This window comes from Rana temporaria, chromosome 12 (assembly GCF_905171775.1).
Source record: "Rana temporaria chromosome 12, aRanTem1.1, whole genome shotgun sequence".
Taxonomy (NCBI): domain Eukaryota; kingdom Metazoa; phylum Chordata; class Amphibia; order Anura; family Ranidae; genus Rana; species Rana temporaria.
The window spans coordinates 45763060-45790170 of record NC_053500.1 but is presented as its reverse complement, the minus strand read 5'-3'; the positions used below and the strand labels follow the sequence as shown (position 1 = coordinate 45790170).

The 27111-nt window shown below is 47.0% G+C and overlaps 1 protein-coding gene across 2 annotated transcripts in view; it reads right to left on the bottom strand.

Annotated features, from left to right (window-relative positions):
* Positions 1 to 27111, bottom strand: part of MED24 (mediator complex subunit 24) — a 128281-nt gene that overhangs the window by 71422 nt on the left and 29748 nt on the right. For both annotated transcript variants that reach the window (XM_040331357.1, XM_040331356.1), the window contains exons 5-9: positions 26754 to 26827; positions 24851 to 25074; positions 8839 to 8950; positions 4974 to 5124; positions 1404 to 1517 (exon numbers count right to left, since the gene is read on the bottom strand). In XM_040331357.1, coding sequence (XP_040187291.1) covers positions 1404 to 1517; positions 4974 to 5124; positions 8839 to 8950; positions 24851 to 25074; positions 26754 to 26827 — 675 coding nt within the window. The remainder of the gene's footprint in view (positions 1 to 1403; positions 1518 to 4973; positions 5125 to 8838; positions 8951 to 24850; positions 25075 to 26753; positions 26828 to 27111) is intronic.

The following is a 27111-nucleotide window of genomic DNA, read 5'->3' as shown; positions in this document are numbered from 1 at the left end:
GACTTACGCCGCTCGTATCTAGGCAACATTGAGGCGTATCTGATTCTATGAATCAGGCGCTGAGATGCGACGGCCCGCATTCGGAGTTACGACGGCGTATCTGGAGATACGCCAACGTAACTCCTTTATGAATCTAGCCCAATGACTTTAACTGATAGTTCCAAAACTAGCCTGCCACTAAATGCAGTACTGTAAAGACAGCTTTTAAGGCTCATTCACACCAGGAGGTGCTTCTTGCCTGTTTCTGCGCATCACATTGGAAGCAGCATATTCAATATCAGATTGGTGTGGTACAATGAATAATTAAAATAAACCAAAAAAAAAACTGCCACAAATTTATGTGTGCCATCATATTCTGTAAATATCATCATATGTCAATATAAAGTGCTATACAAACATTATCCAACAGTGCTATATGTGCAATATGAATGTCTAAATATAAATGTAGAAACTTCACATTATTTTATAATTAGGTTGTGCAATTCACTCAGTGCTCCCTCCTTTTCCACCAACACTCACGTATAGTGACCATAGGAGCAGGCCGCTCCTGATGACGTTAGTGTGACGAAACGTGTTGGGTCGGGCTTTGTTGTGTCACTTCCGCTTTTGTATTTCCGGTTGGTGGAGCGCAGGTGGTTACAGAAAGTAACACATGCAATGCTGCTTGTACTCGTATAAGGGTTTGAACATTGCAAGTGTATTTGAATTGGTTTTATATTCTATATAAAATGGAATTACACTATTGGATGCTGCCTCTGGGCTCTTTTCTTCCTTACATGCATGGGTTATGTAGTCACCACAGGTGATTGGACACTGGTTAACCCAATTAGAATAGAGTTCCTCCCCTATATAACCCTTTCCAAATGGAGAGTACCTCAGTTGTTTTGCCAGTGTCTAAGGTGGTTGTTCACGTTGAACATGTGCCAAGAAGTAAAAAGCTCTTTTGATGGTCTGTCTACGGAGGCCTCGGAGCTATACATCCATATTTCTGGTGAGTGTGGTGCAAAAGGACGGAAGCACGTAGTGAATTGTACAAATTAGCAAACAAATTGTAGCAAACATACAATTAGGCAATTTAAACCTGAAAGATTGTTGAGAGGATACAACGAGCCACTGGGGAAATACATGAAAATGGCATGTGATTTACGAGCAACTGGATGCTCTAAAACATGGCACATAAAACAAGTTCTATCATCCGGTGGCAAACATCGTTTTTGCAGGGTCCAATTAAACTGTACTATCTCCTAAGCAAAACACTAAACAAACTGAAGGATTATGGCCCTAAGGGGTTCTGTTGTAAATGGCTTGTCTTCTAGAGGTGGTGCCTGTGTGCTTATGTCTTTGAAATCTCTTCCATGCCGGAAAGAAAACAACACTTTGCAATATGTTTCCCCAGGACATACTTTGAGAAAAGTAAATGCGGTCCATTTCAGCTCATCAGTTCCTGCAGGTGATTCTATTAACCCTACAATGCACGCCTTCCAGACCTCCAGGAGGAAGAGATGAGATGGAATTCGCTGTGGGAAACAGGAAAATGGACATCATTAGGCACATTAATACAAAAGCAGCTAAAAAAAAATGTAAAATGTATTAGTTACCAGCCAAGCACAATATAGCCGAGGTTTGCATTTCACAGAACAGGATTACAAATGCAAATTATGTTTTTTCAGCTGCACTGATTTTATATCCGACGTTACCACGTGTAAAGCAATTGTTGCAATTTTCCAGGCAATTTCAACCATTTCCGCTACTGACCTATCCTCCACCATCGCCACCCTCCGCTACTGACCTATCCTCCACCATCCCCACCCTCCGCTACTGACCTATCCCCCACCATCCCCACCCTCCACTACTGACCTATCCTCCACCATCCCCACCCTCCGCTACTGACCTATCCCCCACCATCCCCACCCTCCGCTACTGACCTATCCTCCACCATCCCCACCCTCCGCTACTGACCTATCCTCCACCATCCCCACCCTCCGCTACTGACCTATCCTCCACCATCCCCACCCTCCGCTACTAACCTATCCTCCACCATCCCCACCCTCCGCTACTGACCTATCCTCCACCATCCACACCCTCCGCTACTGACCTATCCTCCACCATCCCCACCCTCCGCTACTGACCTATCCTCCACCATCCCCACCCTCCGCTACTGACCTATCCTCCACCATCCCCACCCTCCGCTACTGACCTATCCCCCACCATCCCCACCCTCCGCTACTGACTTATCCCCCACCATCCCCACCCTCCGCTACTGACCTATCCCTCCACTATCCCCACCCTCCGCTACTGTCCTATCCTCCACCATCCCCACCCTCCGCTACTGACCTATCCTCCACCATCCCCACCCTCCGCTACTGACCTATCCTCCACATCCGCTACTGACTTATCATCCACCATCCCCACCCTGCGCTACTGACCTATGCTTCACCATCACCACCCTCCGCTACTGACCTATCCTCCACCATCCCCACCCTCCGCTACTGACCTATCTTCCACCATCCCCACCCTCTGCTACTGACCCATCCTCCACTATCACCACCCTCCGCTACTGTTGCAATTTTCCAGGCAATTTCAACCACTTTCCACCATCACCAACCACCCTCCGCCACTGACCTATCCTCCACCACCCCCACCCTCCGCTACTGACCTATCCTCCTGAAAATGTTAGGTACCAGACTATCATGCTGACTCGCTTGTTTCAGTACTTTTACTTTCTATATCCACATACCTGTTCCAGGTCAGTATCATAGAAAGCATTTGTCAGCGGATAACCCTAACAGCCAGATAACTAGAATTTTCTGAGGTTAGCAATGCCAGCCCCCATATTTCTATTTCTGACAGGTTTACTTTAACCACTTTAACTGCTTGCCGACCAGCCGCCGCAGTTATACGGCGGCAGACCAGCTCTGTGTCAAAAGTGTCCACCATAATGTCGCAGTACCGAAAAAAAAGAAATCGCTGATCACCGCCATTAATAGTAAAAAAAAAATATTAATAAAAATGCCATAAAACTACCCCCTATTTTGTAAAAGCTATAACTTTTGCGCAGACCAATCAATAAATGCTTATTGCAATTTTTTTTACGAAAAATATGTAGAAGAATACGTATCGGCCTAAACTGAGGAAAAAAAATGTTTTTTTATATATTTTTGGGGGATATTTATTACAGCAAAAAGTAAAAAAATTTTTTTTTCAAAATTGTCACTCTATTTTTGTTTATAGCGCAAAAACTATTTTGGGAGCCACGTCGCACGACTGCGCAATTGTCAGTTAAAAAGACGCAGTGCCGAATCGCAACAAGTGCTCTGGTCTTTGACCAGCAATATGGTCCGGGGGTTAAGTGGTTAAGGAAGGATTATTCCCACGCCACACCAGATTCTCCCTGGGGAGGTCAGCAATAGTCGATCCTGCAACGACCACCATTTTATTCCCTTGGGGTCTCTGCTAAAAAACATAATGTTTGGGGGTTCTGAGCAATATGCTAGCAAAAAAATTATGATTTTTATATGTAGGAGCGGAGTCTCAGAACTGGACTGGTAGGCAAGTAGTCAAAGGGGTTGTAAACCTTAATGGTTTATCACCTTGATGCATTCTACGCATTAAGGTGAAAAACCTTCTGTGGTGCTGCAGTCCCGAGCCCCCGTTTTACTTAACCGACCCCGATCTTTCTCCATCCGGGAACAAGCACACCAGCACTAGCTGATGTCTCGTGTCCTGATTGGATAGACTGATGGTAGCGCAGCCATTGGCTCCCGCTGCTGTCAATCAAATCCAATGACGCAGTGCCGAGTCCTGTATTCTGTGTGAATGGACACAGATGCAGGACTCGGGAGTGCACCCGCACGGGGTTCCACCAAGGAGAGCGCTTCATTCAATGAGAGGAGGAGCCACCAGCGCTACTGAGGGACCCCAAAACTAACTGCACAGTAGTGGCAAGTATGACATGCTTGTTTTTGTTTTTTAAACAAGGGTTTACAACCCCTTTAACTACAGGGGTAGTTATACGGCGGCAGGTCGGCTCCCCTGCACGAGAGCACGTAGCTCTATGTCACCTCGTAAAGCGGCCACTAGGGGCACGTGCGTGCGCCCCCCGCTCGTCCCTGTTCCCAACGCGCGTGCCCGGCGGGTGCGATCACCTGTCAGTGGGAGAAATACCTGACCGTCTGTTCATACAATGTATGAACAGCGATCAGTAATTTCCCCTAGTGAGTCCACCCCCCCCCCTACAGTTAGGACACACCTAGGGAACATACTTAACCCCTTCCCCGCCCCCTAGTGTTAACCCCTTCCCTGCCAGTGGCATTTTTATAGTAATCCAATGCATTTGTATAGCACTGATCGCTATAAAAATGTCAATGGTCCCAAAAATGTGTCAAAAGTGTCCGCCATAATGTCGCAGTACCGGAAAAAAAATTTGCTGATCACCGGCAATACTAGTAAAAAATAAATTATAAAAATGCCATAAAACGACTCCCTATTTTGTAAACGCTATAACTTTTGCACAAACCAAACGTTTATTGCAATTTTTTTTTACGAAAAATATGAAGAATACGTATCGGCCTAAACTGAGGAAAATTTTTTTTTTATATATATAGATTTTTGGGGGATATATATTATAGCAAAAAGTAAAAAATAATTTTTTTTCAAAATTGTCGCTCTATTTTTGTTTATAGCGCAAAAAATAAAAACCGCAGAGGTGATCAAATACCACCAAAAGAAAGCTCTATTTTTGGGAAAAAAAGGACGACAATTTTGTTTGGGAGCCACGTCACATGACCGCGCAATTGTCTGTTAAAGCGACGCAGTGTCGAAACGCAAAAAGTGCTCTGATCTTTGACCAGCAATATGGTCCGGGGCTGAAGTGGTTAAGCAAGGATTATTCCCTACTCCACACCAGATTCTCCCTGGGGAGGTCAGCAATAGTCGATCCTCTCCTCAAAAGGTAAAGGCATGGATGGTCTCACCTGCATTCTCTTCACCATGTTCAGCTGTTCCACAAATGGCCGTGCCTCCCCTGTAAGGTTCATTGTGCCTTCTAACATCACAACAGCATGAACGGTGGGGAAACCTGTGCAGTGTAGCTGCTCTGAGTGTGAGGAGAGCATGGATGGAATGCTATATTGAGATAAGAGAAAAAAAACGGATTGTCATTTCTAGTAGCCATACCATCATTTTTATTTTACTGCACAATACAGTTTTCAGAGTAACTAAATATAACAAAAGGTGGTTTATACAAAACAGTAAAGACATAACACATGTAAACATGTTACAGGTATATCAGAAATCAATATATTCAATATGAAGTGGTATACCGGCATAGAGCAATGTTTTAACAGGATTTTTTGCTGGAGACAGTCAGGGAGGTGAGTAGGAGATAAACAGCTTAAAAGGAGTTGTAAAGGAAAAAAAATGTTTGCCTAAAATTAATGTCTGCAAGGTAGACAGACAGAATAGTGTAATGATAGTGTAATGATTCTGTTAAAAAAAACAATTAAATTCCTTCATCTATATCACCTCCGGCGTTCTAGTTTCTGTTCTCTCATTCACTTCCTGGTTTGCGGCGCTCGTTCATGTAAGAACTACATTTCCCAGTATGAATTGCGGCAAACCCAGTAATTCACACCTCCTTGAAGTCTCTAACACGTAGAGAGCGTCCTGCCACACAGATGTAGTTCCCAGGAGGGGGCGAGAACGTCACTGACCACCGCAGTAAAGCCTCCCGTCACGGTGGTGAGTAACAATCAGACAAGCAGGAAGTGAACAGGACAGAGAAGAAATAGAGCAACTTCTGATCAAAAACGAACAATGAGGAAGTGAAAAGAGGAATGTCTGCAGGTGAAGCATGCTTATTAGGAAAAACATTTTTTTCCTTTACAACCCCTTTAAAGTTTAAAATGCCATAAAGCCCCTTTCATTTTTAAAGGCCCCAGACATTCCTTAACCACTTGCCGACCTCTTAACTGGGAATGTAGGTCATGATTTTGATGTTAAATACCATTATTATGGTAGCAGCTTGTTGTCATAACCACGGTATTGTTTTCTTCTCTTAGGTGGCCGGCTTTCAGATAAAAATGGTCTTAGTGGCAGATTCACCGCAAGATCACTTTTATAGGTTGCGGGAGAGGTCAATTGCAAGCTTACCGGAGAGGTCGGTAACCCCGGAACAGTTCAGATGCAGTCAATGGCTAGGCAGGAAGCCGAGTGAGGGATGACAGCCCCCGCTCGCTCTATGCCCCTGGGGGACTGGAGTGACCTCTGACGCCACTTTTGGTCATTGGGCAGATAGGCGGGATTATTAAAAAGAAGACCCGTCATGCTTATTTCAATAACAAAGGAATAAAAGTGATTACAATTCTGTTTTTTTTTTTTAAGGGAACAGTGTAAAGATAAAAAAAAAATTAAAAGCGCCCCATCCAAGGGCAGACTGACCATTTGGGCACTGCCCGAGGGCCCTATGCCACTGGGGGGCATAGGGTAACCGGTTACAAAAAAAAACAACGTTGCCCTTGGAGATCTTTCAGTCCAGTAGTTTGTTGCCATTCCACAAGCGTGCACATTTTTAAAGCATGGCACGTTAGGCACCTATTTACTAGACGTAACATCATCTTTCATATTATACAAACAAATTGGGCCAACTTCACATTTTTTTTTTTTTTGTTGTTGTTTTTTTATTTTTTTTGTTGTTTTTTTTTATTCATTAAAATGTATTTCCCCCCCCAAAAATTGTGTTTTAAAAGAAAGCTGCGCCAATAATAGTGTGACATAAAATATTGCAACGACCGCCATTTTATTCTCTAGGATTTCTGCCAAATTATATATATATATATATATATATATATAAAAATCAATAAATCATTTATAAAAAAATGTTTGGGGGTTCCAAATAATCTAGCAAAAAATACATTTTTTACTCTAAAAATCTATAGTGATTAAACTGTCTCATTCAGTAGTACAGTTGTCTTATTTTTTATTAAAATACCTTATTTAAATACGGTTTTGGTTAAAATGATTTTTTTATCAGGACCCCTTCTTAGCAGTCCGCATGCAAAGTTATGGACCAATCCGGTGTGCGGCTCGGGACTGTGCACCGACAGAGGCGCATGGTTTTTCCCATATCGCTTCCAATGTTCCTTTTTTTTTGGGAGTAGGATCTTTTTATATTGTTCAAATAAAAGGCATACATTGATTATAAAACACTATAGCAGTCTTTCCCTTCCCCTCTGATATTCACATAGGTGGACCCCCGTCCTTTGTTTGACAGCTGCAAGCCTTAGTGTTAGTTTTTCTATGTCTAGCTCAGGGCTACCCGCTCTATTATTATTCCTTGACATTTACTTTGTATCTTATTGGCTCCGATTTCATGAAGATTTTGTATTTATATGATGTTTATGCAGTGCAACCCATACCCATCACTTTCATGTGTTGGTTTCATTGCCCCCAGAGGAAGTATTTGAGAGAGCTGAGCGCTGTGTTCGGAGCGTTATTTTTTAGTGCTCAGGTGTTCATGTAATTTATGAATGTGTACCCAAGCTGATGATTCTGGATCAGACTATGATTTTACCTCGCTAAGTTATAACAATCGTTTTTTTATCACAATGTTGTTCTTTTTTTTTCAAAGGGTTAACTGTGTGCCCAGCCAGTGTTTTCTTACAACTGGATTCTTGGTTTCTGCCCAAAAGGTTGAAAATTTAGAAAAATTGAAAAGGCACTTTACAGACAATTAGTATAGGCGTCCGCACGAAGACTGTGCGTGAATGAAACTCTAACTACTAACATGACATGAAAATATAAAAGGGAAATTGGAAGTAGTGTCATTGGCCCAGATTCAAGAAGCAATTGCGCCCGTGTAACCATGAGTTACACGGCGCAATTGCTTACTTGCTCCGGTGTAACAAGTGCTCCTGATTCAGGAACCTCGTTACACCGGCTGCAGCCTAAAATCTGCGCGGCATAAGGCTCTTATGCCTCGCAGATTTTAGGCTGCATTCTTGCGGGGGCCGCTAGGGGGCGCTCCCATTGTGTATCAGCGTGTAGTATGCAAATTGCATACTACCACTGATTCACAATCTTGCGCGGGCCCCGCGCAAGCCAGGTACGGAGTTTCCGTACGGCTACTTTAGCGCAAGGCTGCCCTTTCTAATAGCAGGGGCAGCCAATGCTAAAGTATAGCCGGCCTTCCCGCGCCGTGAAATTTTAATTTCACGGCGTTTGCATAAGTGCTTTGTGAATGGCGCTGGACGCCATTCACGTTCACTTTGAAGCAAATGACGTCCTTGCGACGTCATTTGCCGCAATGCACGTCGGTAAAGTTTCCAGACGGAGCATGCGCTGTACGCTCGGCGCGGGACCGCGCCCAATTTAAATGATTCCCGCCCCCGGCGGGATCATTTAACTTGCTTACGCCGGGCAAATTTGCCGGCGCGCCCCCGCAGTTCACGGAGCTACTGCTCCGTGAATCAAGGGCAGCGCAAAATATTTGCGGGGGCGCAGGGCAAAATCGTTGCCCTGCTCCCCCGCAAATATAGCGCAAGCTATGCTGAATCTGGGCCATTGTGGAGAAGCTGGTCCTTTCGGTTTTTCTTGCTCTGCCCTCTATAGGTGGGGCACCAGAACAACTCCTCATAGATATTTTATGTAAATGCCCTTTAACCTCTACGCTAAATGAGTCAAAGCGATGGGTCTGCTTTTATTAGGTTTGTGTCAAAGTTAAACAGACTCCAGCTATAAAAAGATGAAACGCTTTTGGACTAACAGTCACAACAATGTATAGAAAGACCCTCAAATAAAACCCATACATGCTGTGTGTAAGTAAAGCAGACAAGACCGTACCTCCTGATTAACGACACACAATCTTCTGCCTGGCTCTGTAGCTGAATGCTGGGAAGGAGACTTATACAATCGGCCAGTTGCAGCAATGACTGCTCCACGGATGCCCAGGAGACTACAAGCAGAAAAGACAAAAATAACAAGGTCTGACATAACTGCCAGCTAGAGAGTATCACCCAATGCAAGAGCCACGATCAGGAGGACATGGCTGATCCGAGATACAGAGACAAGGGATCTATTAGGCCTGATTCTTACAGGCTACTTAAACTCAAGAAGAAGAAGAAGCTATCAAAGAAATGAATGCTGCAGACCTCATATATCCACAGGGGACCTGGAGGAAGCCAAGCTGAAAATACCTTTAACCGTGAGTAGGCTCCTATTCTATAGTCTGGGTCGGCACAGTTAGAAAAAAAATAAAAGCCTATTTACAAACCTATCAATTCTAAATGCCTAAGGCTACATGTACACTGGCAACCCCTAAACGCAACTCTCATGAAAGCAGAAAAAATAGGATTTTTTTGTACTCACCATAAACTCCTTTTCTTTTGTCCATGGACGGACACAGCCGTCACAAGTCTTGACATACTGGTTATGTTCCTGTTCATAAGAGAGGACTAGGCAGAAAATGTTAGATATTTAAATACATGTTACTTTAACAGAGTTGAACAGCCCCGCCCAGGGGGCGGTCGCTCCGGACATAACCCCCCTCCCTGCAGCATCAGTTTGTAACAAACAGTACAAACCTAAAAAGGAGGGGTGGGTGCTGTGTCCATCCATGGACGACAGAGAAAAGGATTTTACAGTGAGTACAACAATTCTTTTTTCTCTTATCGTCCATGGACGGACACAGCCTTCTCAAGTCTTGACATATGGGACGTCCACAAGCAGTGTCAAAAAAACGAGGGGTGGAAACAGTATGAGTAAAAACAATTTAACTTCACCCCAAAACAAGCAAAGCTCCTCAACGGAGGAGTTACAACTTTAAATAGCCGCCTGCAAAACCTTGCGGCCAAAGGAAGCATCTGAAGATGCACTCATATCAACCTTGTAAAATTTGGAAAAAGTGTGAACGGACGACTAAGTCGCCGCCTTGCACACCTGTGAGACAGACGCTTGATGTCGGAAATCCCAGGAAGCACCAATTACCCTGGTTGAATGTGCAGTGACCAGAAAGGGGGGCGCCTGCCCCTTAAGAGCATAGGCCTGTATGACGGTTTGCCTGATCCACGAGAAATGGTGGCCGATGAGACCGCCAGGTCCTTTTGTGGACCAGATACCGACACAAAAAGTGAGTCAGACCTCTGAAACTGAGCCGCAGCGGACAGGTACACCCGCAAAGCACGTACCACATCTAAAGTATGCAGCGCAACCCCCTTAGGATGCGCCGGTCGAGGACACAAGGATGGAAGTACAATGTCCTCGTCAAGGTGAAAGACCGAAACCACCTTCGGAAGAAAGGAAGGTTGCGGGAGCAACACCGCCTTATCCTTATGGAGGACCAAGTATGGCGACTTGCAAGACAAGGCCACCAATTCAGAAACACGTCTGATAGACGTAATGGCCACTAAAAAGGCCACCTTCTGAGATAGTGTCAAGAGAGGAATCTTTCTGATGTTTTCAAAGGGAGGTTCCTGAAGAACCGAGAGCACCATATTCAGATCCCATGAAGGAAGAGGTGGTTTAAGAGACACAACGGTACCCAACAGAGAATGGGCCGCCAAACGCCGCTGAAAGAACACAGCCAAAGCTGAAATCTGTCCCTTAATGGTGCTTAAGGCAAGTTTTTGATCTACTCCACGCTGTAAAAACAGCAGGACCCTGGAACCTGAATACGTCCGTGAACGCCACCCCATCTCCTAGCACAAAGAGATGTAGGCCTTCCAGGTGCGATGGTAGATCTTCCTGGAAGAAGACTTCTGTGCCCTGGTCCGTGTATGGTTGAGATAACGAGTCGGAAAGACCTCAGTCCCTTAGTACCTGGCTTTCAATAGCCATGCCGTTAAAGCCAGCGACTGTAAAGAAGGATGAAGTATGGGACCCCGAGACAGAAGTTCCCCCCGCACTGGCAGCCGCCAGGGTGCATCCGCCACTAGGCGCACAAGATTGTCGTACCAAGGATGCCGGGGTCAATCTGGAGCAATTAGAATCATCGGGATCCCTTCGGCCTCCACACTGCGGAGCAGCCGAGGAAGCAACTTCAATGGGGGAAAGGCATAAATTAGCCGATACTGACCCCTCCAGTGACATCCTTAATAATGTCGTCCAGCGAGGTACCAAAAAGTCTTTGAAGGGTAAATCTGCCAAGGCTTTTTTGGATGCTTGGTCAGCAGACCAGCATTTTAGCCAAACCAGGCGGCACAACACTACCGCAGAAAAAGAGGCTCTGGATAGCAAGGGGGCTGCATCCAGGGTAGCATCACAGACACATACAAGGCCCTGGAAACGACTGGTCGGCCAGTTTAACATATTCAGGAGGGAGCTGATGCTCCTCCAGTCTGGTGCAAAACCTTTGCCCATTCAGCGAGTGTCTGAGACACCAAGGTTGCAGCCAAAATAGGCCACAATGCTGACCCTAGCATGGTAAACATGGAGCGGGTCACTGCCTCGGACCTCCTATCAGTATAATCCTTGAAAGCAGGGGTCCCTTCTATAGGGAGAGTGGTTACCTTGTTTAACCAAGCAACCGGGGGGACAACAACCGGAGGAGAAGCCCATTTTTTCAAAAGGCTGTCCTCAAAAGGGTAACGGACCGCAAGGCGCTGAGGGACCAAAAAAGGACTTCTGCAGCCGTTCCCATTCCTTATCTATGAAACTTATCAAAGAAAGTAACATAAGGAAAAACTTTCACAGAGCGGTTAGACTTGTGTGACCCAAAGGAGTGCCCCGTCTTGCACTGACCCGGACGGGGCGAGGGTCCGCTTTTTACCCCCCTTACGCCCGCACGCCGCTTCCACCCTGGCAACAAATGATTCCAGGACTGCCGACAGTGTATCCATGGGAACCACAGATGTTTGTGGCCTCTGGCAATGTAGGGGAAGAAAGGCTAGATACTGACTCCATTATCACCCATTGACAGCCATCAGGGACTAAGTGAAAAACACTTAAGAAGTCCACCCTCCTTGCTGCACCGACCGGGGGGGGGGCGTTACCCAGGGGTCTCACCACCCAGAGGGGGGAGACCGCTCAGCACACAGCTGTCAGCCTTCCTTGTATACACAGCATGTGTGAGATAAAAAAAATGTGAGGTAAAAACTGCGAGGTAAAAACTGCGAGGTAAAAACTGCGAGGTAAAAACTGCGAGGTAAAAACTGCGAGGTAAAAACTGCGAGGTAAAAACTGCGAGGTAAAAACTGCGAGGTAAAAACTGCGAGGTAAAAACTGCGAGGTAAAAACTGCGAGGTAAAAACTGCGAGGTAAAAACTGCGAGGTAAAAACTGCGAGGTAAAAACTGCGAGGTGGGCTCCGTTCAGAAAGCCAATGCTAGAGACTTCCCAGGAGACAGACCCCTCCTCACAGAAAGTGGACCCCGGCGCCCCACAGGGACCCAGAGCCCCCCCACAGGTACACACCGGTCGCAGCGGGCACTAGGGCAGGAGGGGAAAGGGCGACAGGGAGCAGGGAAAGGGAGGACAGGAGAACCCCTTAATACCGGGAATGCCCAGCTGTTCCTTCCTGCCGAGGCAGGAGGAACCGTACTTACCCATCCTTGCGAGGACATGCTGGCGCGTCCCTGACAGACCCACAACCGATGGTACGGAGTAGCTGTTGGCCCGGTCCACTGTGAGTGAGACAACAAAACAGCCCCAGTCATGTGTGGACCCTGGAGCAAAAAGCCCACCGGCCACCCCAGGAGTCATGGGGTATGTCGTGGCAGACCCAGCGCTTAGCTAAGGTGTGCTCACGCTTGACTGGACTGGGAAGACTACAAAGATCTATAATATCCAGCCTGTCACCCAGCCGGCAGTTGATAGAAGAATCTTAAAACAAAAATTAAATTAAATTAAAAAAAACTTTATTCAGGGCGCTGAGCCATACGTCCTTCTCCTCTGCTAGGCAGAAAAAAAACTGAGACTGCGTGCTGCAGGGAGGAGGTTTATGTCCGGAGGGACCGCCCCCTGGGAGGGGCTGTTCAACTCTGTTAAAGTAACATGTTTTTTAATATCCAACATGTTCTGCCTAGTCCTCTCCTATGAACAGGAACATAACCCATATGTCAAGACTTGTGAAGGCTGTGTCCGTCCATGGACGAAAAGAGAAACACAAAATCGCGGCAAAAACGCTGTACAGCTTTTTTGCCTAAACGTTCTGCTCCTTAAACGCGATTGTTCTGCATTCAGGAGAGGGACTTAAACACTGATAAAAGCCTACGTGTTGTATGGACACAGGCTTTTGAGATAAGGTAAAAAAAAAAAAAAGGCAAAGTCTCCTAAACGCACGTTTAGGAGGAGCAGTGTACATGAGGCCTAAGAAAATAAAAAAATGAAGGCATGCCAGTTGCAAACAATTTGACTGCAGCTGTTTTTTCTAGTTTGGGTATACAAGGGAACATAACTTAGATTACAAGACGGTTTTAAGGTAGGCTGTGGCTGGATCTGTCCTTAACCTCCTGTCTGGTAGACATAACAGGAAACAGGAGGAAATCTTTCCAAAGTACGGGGAAATAGGATTTTTTGTACTCACCGTAAAATCCTTTTCTCTGACGTCCATGGACGGACACAGCTCCTTAAGTCTTGACAAGTGGGTTATGTTCCCTGTTTACAGGAGAGGACTAGGCAGAAACATGTTAAATGGTTAAATACATGTTAAATTAACAGAGTTGAACAGCCCCGCCCAGGGGGCGGTCCCTCCAGACATAACCCTCCTCACTGCAGCATGCAGCCTCAGTTCGTAACAAGCAGTACAAACCTAAAAAGGAGGGGTGGGAGCTGTGTCCGTCCATGGACGTCGGAGAAAAGGATTTTACGGTGAGTACAAAAAATCCTATTTTCTCTTATCGTCCATGGACGGACACAGCTCCTTAAGTCTTGACAAGTGGGACGTCCCCAAGCAGTGTCAAAACGAGGGGTGGGAAATATATCAGTAAAACCAATTTTAACTTCACCCCAAAACAAGCAGAGCTCCTCAAACAGAGGAGATGCAACTTAAAACGGCCGCCTGCAAACGCTAGCGGGCGAAAGCATCATAAGATGCATTCACAGCAACCAGGACATTTTGAAAAACAAAAACGTGAACGGACGACCAAGTCGCCGCCCTGCACACCTGTGACACCGACGTATGAAGTCGGAAAAAACCTCGGAAGCACCAGGTGCCCTGGTCGAAAGTGCCGCGACCGGAACAAGGGGGGCCTGCCCCCTAAGAGCATAGGCCTGTATGACGGTCTGTCAGATCCACCGAGACAGGGTGGTCGACGAGACCGCCAGGCCCTTTGTGGGCCAGACACTGACACAAAAGAGGGTCAGATCTCCAAAACGGAGCCGTAGCAGGTAGATACACCCGCAAAGCGCGTATCACGCCTGAAGTATGAAAAGCAACCTCCGCAGGATGCGCCGGCCGAGGACAAAAAGGACGGACGTAACAATGCCCCTATTCAGGCGAAAGTCCGAGACCACCTTCGGAAGAAGGGAAGGTCGCGGGCGCACCACCACCTAATCCTTATGGAGGATCAAGCATGGCGGCTTGCAAGACAAGCCCGCCAGCTCAGAGACCCCTCTAAGGGAAGAAAAGGGCCACTTTTCGAGATAGTGTTAAGAGAAAATCTCTCTGAAGTTTCCAAAAAGAAAAAAGCTCCTGAGGAACCAGGAGCACCAGAGTCAAAACTCATTGGGGAAGAGATGGGCCAAGAGGGGAGCACAAAGAGGTACCCACCAGGGAACGGGCCCCAAAGGGCCACTGAAAGAACACAGCCAAGGCTGAACTCTGCTCCCAAACGGTGCTTAAAAGTAATTTGAGATCCACACCAAGCTGTAAAAAACAGCAGGACCCTGGCCATCGAATACGTCCGTGGACGTCACTTCATCTCTTCGCACCAAGAGATGTAGGTCTGCCAGGTGTGACTGTAGATTCTCCTGGAAGAAGACTACCATGCCCTCAACATGGTTGAGATGACCGAGTCAGACAGACCCCGGTCTCTTAAAGTCTGGCTACCAATAGCCATATTGAGTAAGTTAGTGAACAGAAGGAAGTATGGAACCTCGAGACAGAAGGACCTCTCGCCCTGGCGACGGCCAGGGTACCTCCGTTATGAAGCGCCCGAAAACGGCGTACCAAGGATGCCAATGTCAATCTGGAGTGATTAGGAACATCGGGATCCCCTCAGCCTCCACTCTATGGAGCACCTGAGGAAGCAACACAAATGGAGGAACGGTATAAGGCCGCTGATACAGACCCCCACAGGGTCACCAGCGCAACTTACGCGTCAGTACCAGAGCACTAGACCTGGTCACTACTTCGACACCCTTGTGGTGGAGACGAGCGGCCAGGAGATCCACGAGTGGAAAAAAACCAAGGCGAGCCCGAGCCGTGTAACGACACAGATCTTCCTGGGCTTGAACCCAGAGGCAACTGCCTGCAGGGCAGGCAGTCTACCGCTGAGGCATAATCTCGCCTGCCCTGTGAGACTCACTTCCTGCAAGGGAGCCGAAACACCCCCGGGCACAGAAAACCAGTCACCCTGGTCCAGCATCAGGTGACTCCAGTAGTCTGCCTGCTGGCATACCCATGGTAGACCGAAGCCACGGTCGTGGCGTTGTTGTCTAGTACCTTGCAACCGCCTCGAACACGAGGAGAATCAAAGCTTGATCATGGGACAAAGAACGGTAGACAGGGTCCACAGCACCCAGGCGGCCTCCTACCTAGGTACTAACCAGGCCCGACCCTGGGTAGCCACCAAGATCAGAAGAGAGCAGGCACATTCAGGAAGTTGTGGCCGTAGGTCCATGCAAATCCAGCGACTCTGGGCCGACTGGACCCCCCCCAGGGGTCCCCACAATCCGTGAGGCCTGCATCCGTCGTAAACAACGACCACTGGAAGGAAGGAACAACTTCCCGGGCCGAAGATCCAGGGATCTCCGTCCCAACTCAGAAGACTCCGACTAAGTGGCGCACCTGAATCTGCCGATTACAGAGACAAGAAATTTCTTACCACCTGGACAGTATTTCCTGGAAAGCCCAAGTGTGGAACTGGGCATACAGTACCGCCTCGAAGAAGGCTACCCATAGGTCCCGGACCAGCATGCACCTGGAGAGAAGACCGATAGCGTGATGCTAATACCCTCACTGCAGACTGAAGAGTCTGCAATTTCTCCAGGGGAAGAAGGACCTTCGCTCCCTTTGAGTCGGACTCAGGACCGGCTCCAAATGTTTAGCACCCACCCGAGACTTCGGGGGGTCTGAATGGCTATAAACAGCTCCATTAGGTCTGAGACAGAAGCTGCCCTCAGAAGAAGGTCGTTCAAGAAGCCCACGAGGCAAAACCTCACTGTCCCAACAAAGTTAGGATAATTGCGAGCTCCTAGGTGAAAACCCTCAGTGCCAACACCAGATCAAGAGGGAGGGCCACAGACTGACAGAAGCCCTCCCCCATCATGGAGCACAGAAAATTCTGTGACATGTGCAAAACGGGACATGCATGTATGCGTCCCTGCGGGACTTACAAGTCCCACACTGTTCTCAGGCAGACCAACAAGCCGGGCGAGGAATAAACAAGAAAAGAACTCCAAGGCCGAGAAGCGGTATTCTGAGCATCCCAATGGCAATCCCATTGACTGGGAAGCACTGGCTGCAACAGACACAGCTTCTATGGTGACACAACTTGGATGTGTTTGAGCCTATGGGACACCTGCCTTAGACCGGCCGGACGAGTCACAAGCGATCAACAATGCACAGATATTCCAAACTGCCCTCACATCTTGTTCTATGGATAGGCGTAAACCCTATCTAGGACTCTGAAGAGACCACCTCGCAGACCCATTAGTCAGAGAGCAGGGAGATTCACTGAATTGTGAACCTGTAAGCCGCCCCCCCCCACCTAGAGCAGGGAGGGAAGACGACTGCATAGGGCGATTACGCACCCAGGGACAATTTAGTCCCCCAGCTGAGCCCTTGTCGGCCCCCGTAATAATACATACACAAAGTTTGTATGTATATTATGGAAGTGTATGCACACATGTCTTTGGAGGGTGGGAGGAAACCGGAGTACCCGGAGGAAACCCACGCAGACACAGAGAGCGACAAAGTAAGCTCCAGCTAGATTGGTGTCAGTGTCCGGAATTCGGACCGATGACTCTTGCTGACAAGTAATGAAATTAACCACTACACCACCGCGTACCATCTCTGAAACAGAAGCCCTGGATAACAAGGACGCAGCATTCAAAGAAGCATCACAGACCTATATGAGGCCCTGGACCAACAGGTCCGCTAGCCTAATATCCTTGGTACAGAGACGGTGCTCTTCCACTGTCTGGTGCAAAATGCTCACTCAGAAATCGACTGAGACTCCAGAGTAGTAGCCACAATAGGCCGCAAGACGGACCCCAGCATGGTAAACATGACAAGGGCCAGTACCTCGGATCTTCTAACAGCCAGATCCATACAAGCGGGGACTCCCGTAATAGGGAGAGTGGTCAGCTATACATGACACCCGGAGGATCCCCTGAAAGGGTTCTCCTCAAAAGGGCACTGAACCGCCAGGCGGTGAGGGACTACCTCAGCGGCTTTTCTCATTCCGCATCTTAGAAATTATCAAAGAAGGGCAAGAAGGAGTAGATCCAAAAAAAGACAGAGCCCTCGGCGGAAACACAGCTGCACTATACAGCTTAAGAGAGTCCCTTACAGCAGTGAGAAGCGCACCCATAAATGCCTTATCCTGCTCTTTTTACTACCCAGGTACCTGGTCCATGGCTTCATAGCAGAAAAACAAAAGTACCCCCCTGAGGGTGGGACTTTAAAAGGTGACACACAAAAAAAATAAAAAAATAAATAAAAAGTGTCGTATAGACCATAGAAAAAAGATAAAAAACACATATGGTCACAAATTCAATAATACGGAGCATTCCCCAGGGGGTAACGGAGGGAGGGGGCACTCTTTTAACCCCCGCCCATCCGCATTCCGCCCCCAGCCTGGCCCAAAAGTGTCCAGGGCTAACAAAGAAGTCTCTGTGGAGATCCCAGGTGCTAACACCTGCCGCTGAGCATGTTGGGGGAAGGACCAGATACTGACTCCAAATATAAAAGACATTTACATGTGTATGTAATACCTGTCTTAACATAAAAACTGACGCTCCCAGGGCCCTATACAGGGCATCTTACCCACTCGCTGCGCTGACCCGGGGAGTTAACAACTTATCCCAATATAAGTCTGTTAGCATAGCCAGGGGACTCACCTCAGGAGGAGACTGCCCAGCGCTGCCGACCGCTCTCATCACACAGCGTGTGGAGAGGAAAGAAACCATGAAGGAACTGCGGCGTCTGCAGGGACCTGTGTGCGCCGTAGATACAGCACTAGGGGTCAGGACTGCACAAAGATGGCCGCCCGCTGCACATGGCGCGGCTACGACAAAATGGCTGCCAATGGGAGTTTTCAATGTAATTGAAAACCTCCCAAAAAATGGCGCCAGCGTCGGCCAAACGGCGGCAAAACGCCACATTTTAAACAGGGAAAGCCTCCTAGAGCCTTTACAGTGAAAACCCCCACAGGAAAAACCCAGTATCAGACAGTAAAAGGTGCCAGATAACACAGCCCTCTCAGGAAAGCCCCCCCCCCCCCCCGGACAGCGTGCCTTAGCAATGCAGCAAGGGAACGGAGCAGGGAAGGGAGGAGTGCTCCTCCACTGTCAGAGCACCTCCGAACCCCAGGAATGCCCAGCCGTACCAACCCACCGAAGTAGGAGGGACTGTACTTACCCGTCCGAGCGAGGACTCGCTGACGCATTCCTGACAGACATACAACCGCAATGGAGGTAGCTGTCAGCCCGGTCCACTGTGAGTGAGGCAACACCACAGCCCAGTCATATGTGGACCTCAGAGCAAAGCTCACGGCCACCTCAGGAGTCATGAGGTACGGCGTGGCAGACCAAGCCTCTTTGCATAGGTGTGTCCACGCTTGCTGGTCGGACTGAGTAGACTACAAGGATCTATAATATCCAGCCTGTCACTCAGCCGACAGTTGAAAAAAGATTCTTCAAGAAAAAGTGAAAATAAAATAAAATAAGATAGAATAAAATAAAATTTCTCCTCAGGGCGCTGGGCCCAAAGGGAGCCATACGTCCTTCTCCTTTGCTAGGCAGAACGAAACTGAGGCTGCATGCTGCAGTGAGGAGGGTTATGTCTGGAGGGACCGCCCCCTGGGCGGGGCTGTTCAACTCTGTTAATTTAACATGTATTTAACCATTTAACATGTTTCTGCCTAGTCCTCTCCTGTAAACAGGGAAAATAACCCACTTGTCAAGACTTAAGGAGCTGTGTCCGTCCATGGACGATAAGAGAAATCTTATTTTAGACAGCTGTCATCGTGTCCAAATCGGAAAACAAAAGGAGATTCATCCTCTTCTTTTTGTCCTAGTAATAATTGTCACTGAGAATGAAGTGAAGAAAGATCCATAATTCGGAGTTGTCATCAGAACAGAGCCCACTTCACGCGTGTATAAGGGCAGAGTGAACAGCAAGCTTTGACAAAGCATTTGAGGAGCTTTCAATAAGCTTTGTTGAAGCTTTTGAAGTACCTCTAACCCCCAGTTTGTAAATGTTGAACACAGATCCTAATAGGAGTGATGATTGCCACTTTAAACAAGCTGCTAGCAGGCTTCAGCCCTTCTTGAAACTTGTGTGCTAAAACCTGCTAGCAGCTCGCTTACCAAACATGTTATAGATCCTCCTTTTCTCGGGTCACTCTTCGGTGCTCCTAGCCCCTCCCTCCTGTTGAGTGCCCCCACAGCAAGGAGCTTGTTGTGGGGGCACCCGAGCCACAGCTCCTTGTGTCCATTCAGACATGGAACCGCAGCCTGGCCCTGCCCCACCCCTTCCTCTCCTCAGTGGCTATCTGACTTTGATTGACAGCAGCAAGAGCCATTGACGCCGCGCTGCTGTCTCAGCCAATGAGAAGGGAAGTCCTGGCCAGCTGGGTGTCTTGTGCAACATCGCTGGATCTAGAGGGTCCTCACGTTAATTAGATGGGCTGAGGGGGGCTGATGCACAGAGAAGGCTTTTTATCTTAATGTATAGAATGTAAAAGGATAAAAAACCTTCTGCCTTTACAATCACTTTAAAATGACAATCAACACTCCCATTAGGATCGGTGTTCAACATTTACAAACTGGAGCTGAATTGCATTTTAAAAGCCTCAACAAAGCTTACTGAAAGATCTACAAATGCTTTGTCAAAGCTTGCTGTTCACACAGCTCTTATACAAGCTGAAGCCCCTGGGAAACAGGCCTAACTGTCTATACCTGCTCAGATGACAACTCAAAACTAAGGATCTTCCTTCACGTCAATCTCAGTGACAAGTTTTACCAGGACAAATAGAATATAATGATTCCCCCAAGCAGGAAAACGGACAGCAATGACAATTTTACATGGTTGCTAACCCTTCCCCACTCTATTTAAGACAAAAAAAAAATGTTGACTTGAAATACACTTGAAGGCTCCACACAACTGTCTTCTGTCTGGTCACACACATTTTAACCATGGTTGTGTTGGTTGAGATCCAGATTTTAATTCAACAGAGATGGTGGTTAATGGGTACTAAGTAGGGTTGCCCCGATACCGATACCAGTATCGGGACCGATACTGAGCATTTGCGGGAGTACTTGTACTCCCGCAAATGCCCCCGATGCCAGATCCGATACTACCCCAGCCCCCCCCCCCCCGCCGCCGCAATGCCGCCGCATACCGCAACGCCCCTGCCGCCTATTTAATCAGCGTGCGGGGAACATTACAGCTTTCATTTGAATAGCTGTCTGTTCCCTTCCGCGCCGCGTATAGACACTCCCCCTTGCTCAGGATTGGACGGGTGATCTGTCTATCAAAGTGCAGATCACACGTTCAATCCCGAGCAAGGGGGAGTGTCTATACGCCGCGTGGCGGGGAACAGACAGCTATTCAAATGAAAGCTGTAATGTTCCCCGCATGCTGATTAACTAGGCGGCGGCGGCATCTAGGTATGGGGAGACATGGCTGCATATGTGGGGGGACTTGGCTGCATATATGTGGGGGACATGGCTGCATATATGTGGGGGACATGGCTGCATATATGTGGGGGGCATGGCTGCATATATGTGGGGGGCATGGCTGCATATATGTGGGGGGGGCATGGCTGCATATATGTGGGGGACATGGCTGCATATGTGGGGGACATGGCTGCATATGTGGGGACACATTTAAAAAAAAGTATCGGTATTCGGTATCGGCAAGGACTTGAAAAAAAGTATTGGTACTTGTTCTCGGTCCTAAAAAAGTGGTATCGGGACAACCCTAGTACTAAGTTATAGTCATAGACTGCTTAACTACTGATGAAGCCAATGGAAAACAGTTTAAAAAGCTGGACAAGGAACATGGCACGTCTCGCAGATACAAGTACCAAGACGGCACAAAAATTAAACATAGTCATAACGTCTAAAGCCCTAGTCTCCCAAAACCTGCTGGCTATCAATGTCAATCATGTGTTTGCCCCTCGCTATTTAGAACACCTGATTGGCTATCTGTTTCTTCAAAAATAGCAGATTTCGAATATCAGTGCTGTTCAAAAATGGTAGTTTTGTACTTACCGTAAAATCCATTGTTTGGAGGCCATTGAGAAACAAAGAAATTCTGGTACAGTTGAGTTATACTGCCAGTCCGAGGACTGGATACTGGCAAACAAATCATAAATCAGCCTTTTTTGCAACCACCTCTACTCAGCATGACTCAGTTTTCTATTAGTAACAGTACTAAAGGGCATGAAGAAAAACATAGAGGGGTAAGACCTATTGTCCCTTAGTGGACTCCAAGAAATGTATATTAAGGTAGGTACAAAAATGCCATTTCTTTTTTATCCATTGAAAGACGCAGGAGTTCAGATACAGCTCTGACGTACAAAGCAGTCCAACCAGATCTCTAACAAGCCTCTAGGAATTCTGGGTACAATCTGCAGCTCATGACTTACCTGAAGGGCTAGTGCCTGAACCTGAATATATGCGGTGAAATCCCCGCTAGATAAGGGAACCTACCGTCATGACCAAAAAAAGGTGAACACAGAGGATCAACCTGATGTTTCAGACCAAGATGGAGAAGGTCTCTACCATAGAGGAATGACTTGACATAGAAGTGAAACTGAACCTGAATCAGCAAGAAGCTGACCAACCAAAGATCATCAACCTGGTGGTCTGAACATACTCTGTACCTAGCAGTGTGCGCCTGCACCATGAAACTAGGGTGTTCCATCTGCTGACAATCCTAGGAGACACATGTCCGTCATGCGTAGGATCCAAGGCACACCTAGGTGCGCAAACCTCTCTTCCCGGTGCAAATAATGCTGGTTAAGGAGAAGGCAATGTCCCTCAGAAGCACTCCTCAAATAAGGCCAAAACCCTCAGTACAATCCAGCACAGGGGTCAAGAAACTATTGTTTACAGGGAGAACCCCCACTTCTTTCTGGGAGGCAAAGGCACTGCAACATTTAGATGCTGTCCAACACAGTCTGAAGTAGGAAACATCAAATACAATCACCCTCACAATAGCCATAAATACAGCATCACAATTGCCATAAATGCAGCATCACAATAGCCATACATGAACCCTTTACCAGTGCCATTAATGCAGCCTCACCACTGCCATCAATGCAGCCTGATCCATGCCCATCTGCAGCCTCGGAGTGGACGCGACGAGCGCCGACAAAGAGAATCTCCTGTTTACTCGGCAGCCTCTTTAATACAAAGTCCTACCTCCTGCGATAGACAGCACTGTCGTCCAATGTCAGCCTAGGAGAGCGGACTTCCTATTAGAGGCCACCAAGTAAACAGGAGATTCTCCTGTATGTAATTTGTCAACACTCGTCTCGCCCCCTCCCTGTCCCACCGGAGGCATCGATAAATACAGGTATATATCCTTTGTGGCCCTCGCGGCACTCTGGGATTAGTTGGGGGGGCCCACAAAAGATATACCGTGTTTCCCTGAAAATAAGCCCAGGTCTTATATTAAATTATGCCAACAAAAGACACAGTGGGGCTTATTTTCGGGGTAGGTCTTACCATGTAATGTGCGGTCTTCTCTCCCCCTCCCTGCCTGTCAGGAATCCCCAGTGTAAACTTAGTTAAAATGCTTGTAAAATCCTACAATCCACTCTATTACAGTGTTATATAATGTACAATGTGCGTGTTCCTGTAATATAATTGTGCCAAACCTTTGTTATAGCGCCATTCTGCGCTTCTGTGACCCGCCGGAGCGCTCTTCCCTGCAATTATATTACAGAAACACACACATTGTACATTATATACTACTGTAATAAAGTGGATTTTAGGATTTTACAAGCATTTTTAACTAGGGCTTATTTTTGGGGTAGGTCTTATATTGCAGCTCTCCTGGAAAATAATGCTAGGTCTTATTTTCAGGGTAGGTCTTACTTTTGGGGAAACAGGGTATATATCCAAATTACCAATGGGGCTGTTTTAAACAGGAATGCGGGCCGCAATTGGCCCGCGGGCTGGACTTTGGACATGACTGCACTAGGATTCCTGCAAGCAGAAGCAGCAGTGAGATTGTGCTTCCTCTATGCTAAATGGCAGGAAAGAATACAGAGAACACAGCAGTTTCCCTCACTGATATGGTGGCAAATATGAATGGCCCTACCCACAAAGTAAGTCTTCACAGGCATAGTCTTACTCAGGACTAAGGATGAGCTCCGGCGTGTTCGCATAGAACACGTGCAGAGCCCGCCAGGAAGTGTGCACGGTGCTGTGCTAATCACAGCCAGGGAGACATTGTCCTGATGCTCGGCTGCAGGGATCGTGAAATGTCTCCCTGGCTGTTATTAGCGCAGCGCCGTGCACACTTCCTGGCGGGCTCTGCACGTGTTCTATGCGAACACGCTGGAGCTCATCCTTAGGCCCCTTTCACATTGAGGCGTTTTTCATGCAGTACAGCGCTAAAATAGCGCTGCTATACCGCATGAAAAATCATGCCCTGTAGTGTTCAATGTGAAAGCCCGAAGGCTTTCACATTGAAGCGGTGCGCTAGCAGGAGCGCACCAAAAGTCCTGCTAGCCGCATCTTTACCGCGGTATTGGAGCGGTGTGTTCACCGCTCCTATACCGCGCCTTCCCATTGAAATCAATGGGAAAGCGCGGTAATACCGCCCGCAACGTGGGCGGTATTAACCCTTTTTCGGCCGCTAGCGGGGGTTAAAACCTCACCGCTAGCGCCTGAATATCGCGGTAAATATGACGGTATAGCAAATAGCGCGGCTATACCGTCATCGCGGTTACATGCCTCAATGTGAAAGCAGCCTTACTCAGGACTGTGCCACAGCTCTGGATCTGGAGAGCACTCATTGGCTAAAGGTCTGGAAAGTGATTCAATACAGAGAACGGAAGGTCGCCTTCCATGCCAATACGACGTGTGTAGTGGTTATGTAGATTAGCTCAAGCAGCGGTGTAGTAAGGAATTATGATTGAAGTCAACAGAAGAAGAAAACCTTTGACTTTGTTTGGCAGAGTTGAGGAAAAGATGTCAACCATCCGAAGATACTAGCAACAAACCGAGGCATTCTGGGTAGAAGGGGAGCTTTACTAGGGGCTGGCTTAGGATTTATTTGTTTGCGAGTGTCCAAACCTCTTGTAGGCGCTAGTATAAGCAGACTATATCTAAATTCCTGTATCCCTCAATGGACGAGAAGGAAATACAGAATCCAGCTAAAAACTTGGTTGCTAAAGTAAATACCTTGCCCTTCCTTAATGCGAAAGGCGAAAAAGCCACATGTACAAGACTGTAAAAGGTCAGTGCAGTGAAGGACAGCTTGACAGTTACTAGGAAGGTCCTCTCAAGCATACCTGGTTCCTCCAGTTTGGCGATATGGATGAGTGCACGGTTCTTAGTGCTGCCAAGGATGGTCTCCAGTCTTTTCAGGCACATGGACAGCTGACATTCCCCTGTCACTGGATCTAGGATTTCCTTCAATTTTTCCACGTAGTATAAAGAACATCTTAGAAGCCAGTTCAAAGCGTTCATCAGGGCCCGACACAGGCTGATGCACTCTTCTGCTTTACCATGGCAGCTAGAAGCAAAGGTAAATAAGCAAAACTAATGCAGAGTTGTCATCAATTTAAGCAAAAAAAATGGAAAACGTCTATAAAACTAATGCACAACCATAACCATTAGCAATTATATATTTATTTTCCTGAGTGAAAACAAAATGAAGTCACTTAACGTGGATGTAAACGTCACAATGTAGAGAATACGATTACCTATCATCTGTGCCCAGTCTTGCCACACAGAGTTAAAGCGGTTGTAAACCCTCATGAAAAATAAATAAATTTGCCCTCCTGTAAGGGAAAAGTCATAATGAGCTAATATGCACCGCATATTAGCTCATTATGAAATACTTGCCTCGGAACGAGGTGTGTAGAACTTACCTGGTCCACACCGAGCGAGATTTTATCTTGCCTCGGCGTGTCTTCCGGGTATCGCCGCTCCAGCGCTGTGATTGGCTGGAGCGGCGATGACGTCACTCCCGTGTATGCGCGCGGGAGATTTAAAACTCGGCAAGGTCCGGCGGCTGCCGGTCCTTTCGCCGTAGATCCCCCCTGCGCATGTGCAGCGGCGCATTGCGAGGGGAATATCTCCTAAACCGTGCAGGTTTAGGAGATATTCTCCTTACCTACAGGTAAGCCTTGTTATAGGCTTACCTGTAGGTAAAAGTACAAAAAGTGGGTTTACAACCACTTTAATCCAGCGCTGAGCAGTCCTCTTTTTATTGTTCAGTGAAATAAAACAGACTTCCAGATAAAGACCAAAGTCCTTGCTTGAGTGACAGGTTATTTACATATCTCGTGCACTAGCTTGCAGACATGCACAGCTTCTTGTCTATGTATATTCTGATGGCTGCTTACACTGAACTGTGGATCACCCCATATTTTGAAAACATTTATTCAAAACACAGGAAAGACAGCCAATCCTGGAAGAGCTGGATGGGAGAGGAGGAGAGGGGATGGGGATGTGAATTGTGCACTTTACAGAAGCTGTGCATGTCTGCAAGCTAGTGCACGACATTTGTACATTTTTTGGGTTTACATCCACTTTAAGGTCCCATCAAAGTTCTTTGCTTTTCTTGTGTTTACTTTAAAAATAATATTAACACCAGTCTAGGACTGGACCAATCCCGGGAGACTACCAGTATGAGTAAAGGGCCGCTGTAATTGGCCTTTTACCCCGATCTGTGACTAGCCGAATCCGAGTCATTTGGCTATAGCATAGGCAGGAAGGGTTTAAATGTGTTGACTTCATTCAATTTTATTTTTAATTTTGGATAGAGGAGATGGATTAGAAAACCTATGCAGTTTTTATTGCTGTCTGCATCTGCTGTTTGCGTCGCCGTAGGGAGATTCACCCTCTCAATTTGTCCTATTTGAAAGTAATAAAGTAAGTAATAAAAAACCCTAATTTTGGGTTGTCCCCAGAAAAGTGATAGAGGGGAAATCTTCCAATAGGGACACTAGTTCTGGTGACCTGGAGGTTCTCAAAAGGTATTCCTAAAATTTGCAGGGATTTCCTCTCACTGCCAATTTGGGACAGGAAGTGAAGGAAAAGCTCCCCAAAGGGACACCAATGTCAACACATAAATCTAACAGAGGTTGTAAATCTCCTTTACTCTATCCAACATTTAGAAAATGTTTTGCCTATAATTCTACTTCTAAGTTTCATAACTCCTACAAAATATGACAACAGAAATATTACCTTAGATTGTCACAGAACATGTCCATGATTTCCAGTAAGGCCTGGACGCAAAGGTCTCTGGAGAAGTCATCAAACTGGAGAGAAAACAGAGCTGTCAGCATACAAACACACATCTACTCTGGTATTGATAGTTTGTACGGCAAAAGTGTCATTGCTGTCCACGGCAACTGAGAACACTTCTAAATGACAAGTTTATTTAGGTAAGACAGTGTTAAAGGTGGCCACACACTATACAATTTAAGGAACAATCCCCTTTAGACCGAATATCAACTATGCAGTGCAGAGGTCTGCCTGATCGGATACAAACTCAATGGATTGTTCAGCCATGTCCACACATTGCAATCTAAAGGTGATTGTA